The 12,780-nt window shown below is 40.2% G+C and overlaps 1 protein-coding gene across 3 annotated transcripts in view; it reads right to left on the bottom strand.

Moving 5' to 3' along the window:
- The window catches only part of LOC148891230 (glypican-5-like), a 96,872-nt gene that overhangs the window by 38,566 nt on the left and 45,526 nt on the right, over positions 1–12,780 (bottom strand). For all 3 annotated transcript variants that reach the window (XM_089008573.1, XM_089008571.1, XM_089008572.1), the window contains one exon: positions 11,901–12,023. In XM_089008573.1, coding sequence (XP_088864699.1) covers positions 11,901–12,023 — 123 coding nt within the window. The remainder of the gene's footprint in view (positions 1–11,900; positions 12,024–12,780) is intronic.

Raw genomic sequence — 12,780 nt, forward strand, 5'->3', positions numbered from 1 at the left:
ACGTATAAGCACCTTTCAAAACTCTCAAGGTCACTTTACAGTCAGAGGATATGTTCTTTTGTGGGTGAGCAGCGGCAGCCACACGCGCCAGCGTTTGCTCAACCCGGAAGTAACTCAAACAGATAGAAAGCAAGCTAGCTGGCTCATAGATAGCTAGCCATCTAGATAGTTAATAATTAGCCAGCTGGATAGCTAGCCAGATAGCTAAATGATTCCTGCTTTTGACCCTGTTGGAATGTCCTGGTGTACCTATAAAAGTGTTTCACGAGCGTTCATGTCGGTACACGTTGACGGTAAACACAAAGCAAACTGGCATTTACTGTACATGTCTAGCAGCAGATGGTGAGGCTGCTGAGTGAAGGGGTCAAAGGTCTGTCTCCGTTGGCTGCTATAAAGAGCACAGGCCAGACATACACGGTACATATAAACATAGACAACCAGGTCATATTCATTTAGACGGTTTCATCAGGAACCAGAAGCTTTAGATAACTTCTAAGCATACACACAATAACAGTCAACATTTCATCCTACAATTAGCAAAGTCCAATGCCAGGAGTGAGACAGAATACAAAAAAGTTTACTGTCAAATCTAAATTAAATGTGTTTAAAGCCAATGGCTTTGCCTTATACAGTCGCCTTAGCATAATTAACTTGCTATCTAGTTGCTATTTGTAATTTATTAGCTACAGTGTCTAGCTGGGTAGCTAGCTAGCTATTAGCTATATAACTATATAGCTATCTAGTTAGCCATCTAACTTATCCTGTGAATATACACAAAAAAAATTAAAAAAAATAATAACAATAATATATATATATATATATATATATATATATATATATATATATATATATATATAATAAATTTCTGAACACCCAAGGACACTTTACAATAATAAAACAACAATGCATAAAACAATAAAACCATGAATAAAACAATAAATAAGAAAATAGCAGATTAAACTAGACCATGAAAACATGAGGTGAGATTTGAAAAAAAACAAATAAACACATAACTAAATAAATAAAAATAAGTAAATATGTAAACAAACAAATAAACAAATAAAAACAAGTAAAAAGGTAAAAAAAACAAATAAACAAATAAATAAATAAATAAATAAATAAATATCTGACTCCTCGAGCCAAATCCCATGCCTTAAAATTAATATCTTATAAACCATCACGCCTGAAAAAAAAAAAAAACAATTCACACATGAGACAGAAGGTCTGAATTAGGAAGGGTGACACCCTGAACTGGTTGTCAACCATCCACGCTCACGATTTAGACTCTAAATAATTTGAATTGAACACTCTAAATTTTCGAGTGTTCAATCAGCCTCCCATGCACGTTTTTTGGAATGTGGGAGAAAACCGAAATACCCAGAGAAAATCCACACAACCACGGGGAGATGATGCAACCACCCCGTGCTCTTTGCACCAGAGAACACTCTGTACAGATGCTGACGAACGAGATACGTTCCGACCGGTCGTTCATAAGGTGAATTCGTTCATAACTTGCTTCAGTGTTATATTTTGTGTGGAATGTATGTTTAAGGTTTATATACGTATGTTTAAGGTTTATATAAGTATGTTTAAGGCTTGTAGTCCCCTGTGCTGGTTTGTACTGAAAAATAAACATTTAATAAAATATATGCACTACGTATAAAGATATGTACATGTACAACTGGAGAGAATACTACATAAGTTACTACAAAAATGTTCGTATGTACCGTTGTTCGTAACTCAAATGTTCGTAAGTAGGGGAGCGTCTGTATCAACTGTGAACAAATGTCCATGTGGGGACTTTCCTTTCCAATCCGTCACTATTCCATACAAAGGCCACATTCCCAGGACCATTCCAGAAGGCTTCAGTGAGCTAGCCGTGACACCCAAACCCACGCGGAATTCTAAGAACGTTTTCCCCGCGGTTTCAGGTTACCAATGCAGACAGTGCGCAGATCACAGGAACATTCGCACAAACACCCTCCACCGGGCGTTACTGTATTTTTGTTGTTTGCACAGCGTGAGGTTGTGTTAGCTTTGTCTTGATTCTTCCATAGTTGTCTGTCATTCAAGTAGCTACCATGTCTCTCCCTTCAAACACCCTTGTCCATATTCTCACCCTGATGCAAAATATCACACGGATATTGACGTGCCGTCACACCAATATGCAAACGGAAGACGCCTGCTTTGGGCAATGCTTGATCACAATCAGAATCAGAAAACCTTTATTCGTCCCACAATGGGGACATTTGCAGTCCACACCAGAAAATCAGAAGAGTATTTTGAACAGTCCGATTTCGGAATTTTGCGAAAAATATAAAGACTTATTCATGTTTTTATCCTGATTCTGATCTATGAAACGGTTCAATTTGAAGAACAACCCTGATTTGGAAAATGGAACTGTATAGTGCCACTTAGCAGTTTTTTTTTTTTTGGCGACGATACTAGTGCAGCGTGTTCTACCGGAAACAAATTCCTTGTGTGTTCTACATACTTGGCAATAAAGATGATTCTGATTCTGATTCTGATTCTGATTGTATTGACTTGGTGCGTTTATGATTCACTCCAAAATGAGCTCCTTTTTAAGAGGGTATGACACAATGATATTTTTTATTGTATTTTGTACAGCTGCCCCCATTTTAAACTTCAAAAGTTGTGTTTTTCATTTTAACTCATTCACTGCAATTCCCGAATTTCGGGAATTGAAAATATGACGCGGACGCCTATTCCCGAATTTGTTCCGTTTTTTTTTTTTTTTATGCTTGCGTGCCGATAAAGCTCTGGTCAGACCTCAGGCCATGTTTTTTTTCTTTTCCACAAGGGGGCAGCAATTCTCTTTTTACCATGTTAGCACTTTGTTCCAACTTCAGCTGTTGTTAAAGCGCTATATAAACCAATATGTACCGTATTTATTTGAGTATAGCGCGCACACGTGTATAACGCGCACCCCTAATTTTCAATTAAAAATCTGTATTTTTTTCCGGTCAGACCCAGCAATGTAAGTGACAACACATGCGTCCATGATAATCATGTATTGACAATGTAATGTACATGTATATCAATTAAAATTGAATAACATTAAATCGAAACTCTGGATATTGGCAATTGTGCAAAACCGCACTGCTTAACTCGCGTTTCAGTGTGGGCGAGGCGAGGAAAGGAAATGAAGTGTAGTTAAAGAAATGGTCATCAAAAATAAATAAATAAAGGAATGCGTGTGATCCGGGTCTTTCTGAGAATTGAAACTGAAGGGCACCTTAATAACAGCTGTAGGTATGGAAAATAGCCATGGAAATGCTGCCCCCGCCTGGAAGGGATAAAGCATTAAATACAGATGAGATTTTTTTTCCCCAGGCCTCGTTTATAACACGCACCCAAACTTTCAGTTCTTTTTTAGGTAGAAAGTTTTCCGCGTTGTACTGGAATAAATGCAGTATGTATTGTACTGTATTTTGCACAGCCACCCCCATTTCAAGTTCAGATAACTCCAACCCCGTATAATTAACTATTTTCTGACAAAAGAAAATAGTCTAAGGTTCCTTACGCTGCATTGAATGTTCATGTAATCTGGAAAACTCAATATTCTATGGGTCCTGGAATTTGAGTGACAATGACAAAAACCCTGGCACTGGAGTGGACACATTTTTGCACATGGTCTGGCAGTGAATGAGTTAAACACAATTTTCAAATCTCATCTCAAAACCCACCTATTTAAAATTGCATTTTCTATGTATCTCGTTTCTATTTAGAAGTGTATTTCATTTATTATTGTATCTAAACTTGTCTGTGACTGTAAAGTGTCCTTGGGAGCTTTAAAAGCTATTATTATTGTTATTATTATTAATCAAAATTGTATATAAAATGTAATGGAGTCGGTGAATGTCCTCAGTTTTTCTCTAAAATTGGATTGTGAATGTTTTTAGTGTCCTCTCAATCAATCGTAAAGTTACTAAAAGCTCCTTTACAAGTACAACATGTTTGCCTGTTTCATCCTCCGTTGCACTCAATCAGTAAAGCGGCTTTATTCCTTTTCAGCACTCCCCAGTGAAAATTTATGACCGACCTTGATGGTGTTATACGTTTGTAAAGCGTGCCACCTACTTTAAGGTTTTCTTTTGCAACTTTTTAATGAAACTGGTCACGTGTCTCGTTTCTGCGACGTGCCCAATTTATGGATGGCTTGATGTAATCTCATTAAGTGCCACAATAGGCTTAGTGGAGAGGAAGCACATCCAAGGCATGACATGGCACTCAATGCAGGAAATGATGAGAAACAGGAAGAGGAACGGAAGTATGCGTGAGGACCCGGTGGATGCAATGGGAGGATCGTGAGAGATAATTGATGGACGAGAGAGGAAAAATGAGAGATGTGGGTCAGTTATAGGAGGAAGCTTGAGCAACAGAGGCCTGGCTGTTTGTGTGTGTCATTGTCTTGTGTCTGCATCGTGTGTGTGGAGGTGCTTTGACACACTTTGGGGCTTATCACGCCACTGAATAAAGGACAAAAACCATCAGAATAGCTTATGAGAAGGCCATTGTTTGGTTCCCAGGAACCAAACTTGTCATGCATTGCCGTAACATGACCAAAAACTATACTTGACTTGCGCAAGCACATAAAAATGTATTCCGTTATTAACTCATTCGCTGCCATTCCCGAATTCCCGAAACAGTCCTGTTTCAAAATTTTGCGAAAAAGATAAAGACTGACTTATTGATGTTTTTATTCTGATTTTGATCTATAAAACGGCTCAATTTAAACAACCCTGATTTGTATTGACTTGGTGCATTTATGATTCACTTCAAAATGAGCTCCTTTTAAGAGGGTATGACACAATTACTTTTTTGGTATAGTATTTTGTACAGCCGCCGCATTTCAAGCTCAGATAACTCCAGACCCATATAACTTGGGAATTAACTTTTTTTCTGATGTAAGAAGAGAGTCTAAGGTTTCTTGAATGTTTATGAAGTCCTAAAACTCAATATTGTGTGGGTCCTGCAATTTGAGTGAAAATGACCAACAACCCTGGCACTGGAGTGGACACATTTTTTTTCTGATGAAAGAAGCTGAATTTAATGTTTATGTTGTCCGAAAAATTGTCAGCGTTGTAAATGTGCCATTTCATACTAATATTATCTCTCGATAAATACAACATATATGACAGTGTGAGTCACCGTGCTATTTGAGATGTTACTTTTCACACCCCAAACATTATTTTCTCCACTTCAAGATCAGAAACGGATAGTTTTGGCGAAACAACCCAGATTTTCCTGCAGATGACTCAAGAAAGGAAAACAGCTCGTCTTCTGTGTTTTCATTTGGTACGTTTGGTGCTTATATTGTCACAAAGAATATTCTGTGTCTTGAAGGGTCAGTCCAAATGCTCTAAAACAGCTGGCAAGAAATGTGTGAACACACCACAAAATACACCATCAGGCTAATATTTCCGACAATTTGACTTTAACGGTAAGGCAGTGGAAATAGCAACATTTGGCCTGATTGCCGCGATGTCTGCATTCCCATTCGCACATACGTTGTGTGTGATGTCAGGTAAAATCTACTCAAACCCAAAATCGGTTGCACATCAGTTTCAAATCATTCCATTGATTGTTAATTTGTCAGCAAAGAGCATCTTTAAGTCATTCACTGCCAGGCGATTTGCAAAAATATGTCCACTCCAGTGCCAGGATTTTTATCATTTTTGTCCTTAAAATAGCCCCAAAGAAAAAAAATCGATGGGGCTTAAATCCAGGCTATGGGATGCCCACTCAAAATCAGTCTTGAGACTGATCACTCGGCCTCCGAAGTTCTCTTTCAGCCAATCTCTGGACATGTTTGAGGTGTGAAAACTTGCTCCGTCTTGCTAGAACCAGAACTTGCTCATGAGCGACGGGTAGATAGTCTGGATTTCAATCTTGAAGGTGTTGAGGACCTCCACATACTGCTCCTTGGTGACTGTCACTTCTGCGCCAGATTCTTCGATGAAGACTGATTTTGAGTGGGCACCCCATTGCCCGGACATAAGCCCCCCATATTTTTTTCTTTGACCAATCAAAGAACACAATACGTCTGTGTACGGTCTCAGTCGTAAAGGAGTGGTCCATCGATGAAAAGGTTTCTTCAGCCGTCATCTGTACTTCTTTAAGGTCTTGGACGTTCGCTGACGAAGCATCTTCCATGATAGCATCTTGGATAAAAAGCAAAACGTCCGACGCCTTCAAAGAAGTATAGATGACGGCTGAAGAAACCTTTTCTTCAATCACAGAACATAAGAAAGCCATCAGGAGGAGGAGATGAGATGATAGCCATTACCAATTCAGCCTGTAAAAACGTCATGGACAACTGCACGAGCTAAATGGAGGCCATCTAGAACATATGCAGTAGAACGGAGGAAAAAAAGGCCAAAGACCGAAACCTTGTCATCCTAGAAAGGGGATTGTACCCATATGCGGTTCCTTCTCAAAGTTTCATTTTTTCCTGAGAAGAGGGGATGTCGTTAAGTATTTCCCAATTGTGGTCTTGTAAATCAGAGACACTTTTAATAATAATAATACATTTAATTTACAAGCGCCCTTCTGAACACCCAAGGACACTACAATAAAAACAATACATGAAACAATAAAACCATGAATAAAACAATAAATAATAAAATAGCAGATTAAACTAGACCATGAACGCGAATTTAAACAGGTGGGTTTTGAGGTGAGATTTGAAAGTAGGAAGGGAGTCAAAATTACGGATGTTGGGTGGAAGTGAGTTCCAGAGTTTGGGAGCGGAGCGGCTGAAAGCTCTGCACCCCATCGTGGTGAGAGGGGGAGAGGGCATACACTAATTTTGTGATTAAGAGCAAAATATTTTTTTTATTTTTGTGATTAAGGGCTAAATAAATTTTTGGACTGTTAAAATAGCAGTCCCAGGCATATTATCTCTCAAATAATTTACAGCAGCTGGTGAGGAGTTTTTACCAACTCCCTGCGAAAAAAATAAGAATTAGATTTTCATTCACCTCAATTGGGCAAAATAATTTGAGGTGTATTGGGTTTCCAGTATTGTCATGGAACAACTTCAACTTTGATCCGAAGACAGAGCATTTTCTGCCACAACACACATTCATAGCAAGCCCCTTTTGCTCGGGAGGCAGGTGGGACAATTAGACGACGGACTGATTGGACTGGACAAATGAGGGAAAAATGAGCAGAGCAGAGACTCCAGGGCGAACGGGGGTGTGTGTGCCTGGTGGAACACTCTCCCCCAACCCCTCGCCGCGTCCTTGGAATGAATTCCAGATGTCAAGAATCCAAAACAAATGGATTGTCATAAATGTATAAAAATGCAAGGCATTCAGGAGCTCTTACACCGTCTGTGGTCCATCGTCCACAACCAAGCCAAACATTGGAATCAGGCTGTTTGTGAAATATGGCCATGACTGTGCGCTCATCCATCTTTTCAATAACAATGGAGTGCACACGCAACCATTACTCACCCACACACATTCTTGTAACCTCTGAAATCAGTTTGAATGATTGGAGCGCTTGCCGTAACAGTGAACGCCCGCATAGTTGCATGTCAACGTTTGCTGATATATGTTATTTGGAATCTATACGGTATTGTTCACAAAAAAGGCTCTCACCTTCATTGGTTTTCAGAATCAGAATCAGTATTGCCAAGTATGTAGAACACACAAGGAATTTGTCTCCGGTAGAACATGTTGCACTAGTATCATCATAGGAAAAATTGCAAAGAGGCACAACACAGTTAGATTTGGATTACTGTTTCGAGAGTTAATGGCGACGGGGGAAGAAGATGTTTAAATGTATGATGGATTGTTAGCGCCTGCCTGAGGAGAGTCGCTGGAAAAGGTGGTGGGCAGGGTTCGGAGTGTCCAGTAGGATTTTCCGCACACTATTGCCTCGGCAACTTGTGGATCTTTGGGACTGAAGTTAGTTGAAGTGCTTCATTTAGACCAGTGATGACACAAAAAACGACAAAAATCTCAGTCGGAGAAAGTCTTCCAAAATGTTTAAAAATATTGAAAAACCAGAATGGAAATTGTTCTTACAGAAATAAAAATCTATGAAAATGTAAATCCATGGTGGTCTCGACTGAGAGTAAGTTCTCTTCTTGTTCTGCATTTTGATGCCGTCCTTGAATGTTAAATTTTAGGCAAGATTCTTGTATATATGCATTAAAAATCATGTGATCAAAATTCACACTTTAAGAGATTTTTTTCCACCGACATTAATTGTATCTTGATCTTATTTATATCATAAATGCAAATGTAATCAGGTAATGAGGCGGGGTTTGTTGGCTAGCAACAATAAAAAAATAATTCTCCGGGCGGGATTTTGCAAGTTTCAAACAGCATTACAGTGATACCTCGGCTTACGAACGCTTTAACTAACGAACTTTTCGCCTTACGAACCTTAAATTTGCGAGAATATAATCTTGGCATACAAACTATTTCTCAGGAAACACACGGAGCGCCACAATGAGTCATGTATCGTTTGCGAACGAGCCGGTTCTTTGAGCTCCGAACAAGGGCTTGAAAATGGCAGCCGGCTTTTTTTTTCCCCGCCATTCCCGGCCCCCATTCTTCGGTTAAAGCCGCATGTGATTGGTCAAGATCCGTGGTAGAGGACGGATGAGACAAACGCAGCAGTCAGCGGGGGGAGGGGTTGCAGAAACAGAAACACGCGCACACACACACACGAAAGGGAGACGACAGAGCTTGAAACAAAAAAAAAAACAAAAATGAAAAAAAAGTGAAAAGGTGAGAACATGGATAGAAAACAATGAAATTTGGACTCGTTTCAACTTTATTGATAGTTCAAAGCAAGAGTGTAGACTGCAAGACTAAAATCCCATCAATCAGGGTTCACAACTAACCCGCATAAGCCATTTGTATAATTTGAAGAGAACCTACAAGCAAGGGAACCAGCTATTAATGAAGTTTCTAGTGTGTCTGCCTGCATATGTTGCTGTTGCAATATCACAACTTCAAAGATGTACAAGCCACAGACACTATGCAAAAAGCTATCCATTCCATCAAGCCAGCAACGACCATCATAAAGGTAAATAAAATGACTTTATTATATAGTACAGTTTATTTCTTTAATTACAATACCATAGCACATTATTATACATAAAATAAGGTGTATTGTGGGTAGTTTTAAGGCTTATTTTGTGGAAAATTATGTTTTATTGGGACCTGGGAATTGATTATTCTCATTTTAATAGTTTCCTATGGGAAATTAATGTTTGGAATACACACACTTTCTGGGAACCAATTAACTTCGTAAGCCAAGGTATCACTCTGCATTTTGTTTCCATCTCACCCGATTTCTGTGACGTCACCCGCATCAAGTCTGAGCGTCAACTCCTTCCTAGTTCACATCATTTAATTAAGTAATTTAAAGGCAGAGTGTGTGGAGGGGCGGCCAGGCGCCAGAAGGCTGGGCCTTCTGGACCATTTTGATTTTTTTTACTGTTTGTTACCATGGCTGTACCTTTGATATCGTGGCAAATCACAGATCCCAGAATAAACTACGGAAAACAGTGGAAAGAAGGCAGTTTCTAGAAGGCAGCTTTTTCACAACACCACTATTGCACTTAACTCATTCACTGCCAGACGATGTGCAAAAATGTGCCCACTCCAGTGCTAGGGTTTTGGCCATTGTCACTCAAATTGCAGGACCCACAGAACATTGAGTTTCAGGTCAACATAAACATTCAATGCAGCGTAAGACACATTTAACTCTCGTCTTTCATCAGAAAAAAAGTTATATGGGTCTGGAGTTATCTGAGCTTGAAATGGGGGTGGCTGTACAAAATACAATACAATTCATGGATTTATATAGCGCTTTAACATTATGATTTTAGTGTTATTTTTGCTGTTGTTTAATTGACATTGGGTAAAATTTGTTCTATGATTTTAAGATTGTCGTTTTTGCAGATTTTCCCAATGACTATTGATGCTATCAACGTCATTGCTTTTAACTCATTCACTGTCAGACGATGCGTCCACTCCAGAATATTGAGTTTTAGGACAACAAACATTCAATTCAGTGAAAGAAACCTTAGACACTCATCAGAAAAAAATGTTAATTCCTAAATTATCTGGGTCTGGAGTTATCTGAGCTTAAAAGGGGGACGGCTGTACAAAATACAATACAATACAATACATACACAGCGATTTATATAGCGCTTTAACAATAGCTGAAGCTGTAACAAAGCGCTAACCTGGGCATTGTGGAAGGGAAAAACATTGCCAGAGGTCTGACTCGCGCTTAATCGGAACCCCCTACCCCCACAAGAAAAAAACAAAACAAATTCGGGAACGGTGCTCCACGTCACACTTTTCAATTCCCGATAAAATTCAGAAACGGCAGCGAATATCATATCATAACTCATATCATATCTCCAAGTAGTGTGGTCATTTCGGTTGAGCTTATCTTTCCGGATCGACGGCGCAAATTGTTCACACGTGTGTTCCCGAGATCTCTGAATGCATGCCAGCTCGTACTTTACGTTTGGATGTTTTATGACCGCTCACCGTCCTTCCCCCTCCTGTCATCAGAGGCGGAATAAAGAGGAAGGGAATGTCGATCCACGTTGCCTTTAATGTGCTTTGAGCGTGCCAGCGTGCGCATTTGCGTGGCTTGCACGAGCGCGATGCAATCGCACGAAACAAACGCCCCCTCCAGCTGTTGAGTCGAATATGAACCCAGTGGTGATTGACTGCGTGCGTGTTTATTGTATTTGTGGGGAAAGCCCGACATGTCCTTGGAGACGCAAAGGTCCATTTTAAGCAATGAAGCATACACAGATGATCCAATTAGCCATTTTTCATTCAAACCCTGTCTTTCCGAGGGTCTCATCTGACTTTCCCAAGCACGTTGCGGACAGTCAGCTGGAGCGGCAGCTAAAAAGTCTTTCCCATGCAGCCTCATAGGAAGGTCTTTTGTTCACCAAAAAGCCTTTGAGGGTCCCCATGGCAGGGCTGTGGCCCACTCTTGGGCCTCCACAATAGGTCTTTATGCTGCCAGGTCTCCCCTCTCACCCGTCAACGTGCCATGCCGCCCTCATCAGGGGCACAGTGAGGCACGCGGGGGCATCACAACGTGAATGCTTTTAACGCCCATATTTGGTTCTTTTCCCTCTCACTTTAGCTTCTCACCACAAAGCCGATTTGGTGGGTTTTAGTGTGGTACCAAATATCTCAGTAGGGTTCTTATTCGCCCTAAGATGATTCGACACCACAATAAAATATATGGTTCAAACCCGGGGGGAGTGCGTGATAACCCACCGTTAAATGCGTTAGTGCTGTTGTTGAAAGTGCAAAATGGACATTCAGTCTGTTCTCTGCACAGTCATATGTTCCTATTCATAAAGCCGGCACTGACGCGGTAGCTGCCAACTGTACTTTGGGTGGTCTACTCAATACGCAGTTGGCACATATCATCTGGTTTGCGGAAGAGAAGATGGCTTTGAAAACCACTGAAGTTGGCATAATGGTCTCATATTTATTTTCCAGTCCAAGAATACATCACATTACAATGAGCTACAAAAGATGATTATGTAATAGAATTCAAATTTGAGAGATGTGACGAGTACAACTATTCAGTGCGGTTACTTTTGTTTACTTCTCTTAAGGAAAAAATAATCATCATCATCTATCTATCAATCTAGCTCTTCAGGTAGACCAGACTACCTATCTCCAGATAGACCTGTCTCCCCTTCTCTCCCCATATGTCCCCGTCTCTCTCCATATCTATCTATCTGGATAAATACATGGATAGATGGATAAATGATATTTTTTAATAATCGCACTACTAAATGATAATTTGATGACGTCAAGCTCTGTGTGTACATTTCTGCTCCGTGTATCATTTGGGGATCTTACCTCTCAACCACCTCATCTCCACTCCAGCATGTGGCATCATCCACCACGTTCTCCCCTTCACAAAGCATCTCTGGGAGTGCCGAATAGAAAGACTTGTACCGTTGCAGATACATCAGGAAGTCCCTGAGAAGATGCAAGACTGTGAGTGAGAGTATTTGAGAAATGCACTACCATCTGCATGCATGTGAATTTTAGTGTCTTTCGTGAACAAAGCCACCTGAACTACGATTTGGGAAATGTCCAAGTGAAATTTAGCGCACATCTCTAAAGAGCTCACCTAATAATGAATAATTATTTCTAATCGCTTAATGTTACATTCCGTGTAATTTCTTTAGGGGGGAGTTGAAACCTAGTCGAACATGTCTCGTTCCAGACCTGATCCTTTTGGAAGACCTGTTTGTCTGTAGTGACGTCATGAAATTCACCGCAATCCTTTTAAGCAAACAAAGAGGACAATTAAGACGAGTGATAAAAGGCTCAACTTGTCCGTCAAAGACGACTGTTGCAATTATTGATGCGTCTCCTCAAAAGGGTCAATGGAAAGTGGGGAATTTTATGGCAGTTACATGACCTCACCCACCACCACCCACCTAAATCTCTCTCTATGTGAGCTGGGGTGTATTGCACAGCAACTGTCACCGTCGAAGCCTGACTTTGCCCTCTACTGGTTGCTAAGTGACCTGACAATGGAGCAAAGATGGATGGCGGACAGTCCTCAAAGACCTCACTTGTTTCATTTTAACTTTAGACCCATGAAAGTTTGCCTTTGAAGCCAAGTGGACTTCTTCTTGATTGTTGCCATTTTGCTTTTAATCGAAATGGCTTGTTAACTTCTGAAGAAATAACTTTGATACTGTGGGCTACATAAGGAAGACTTGTA

Source organism: Hippocampus bargibanti, linkage group LG11, assembly GCF_051943395.1.
Source record: "Hippocampus bargibanti isolate YZ-2025 linkage group LG11, ASM5194339v1, whole genome shotgun sequence".
Taxonomy (NCBI): domain Eukaryota; kingdom Metazoa; phylum Chordata; class Actinopteri; order Syngnathiformes; family Syngnathidae; genus Hippocampus; species Hippocampus bargibanti.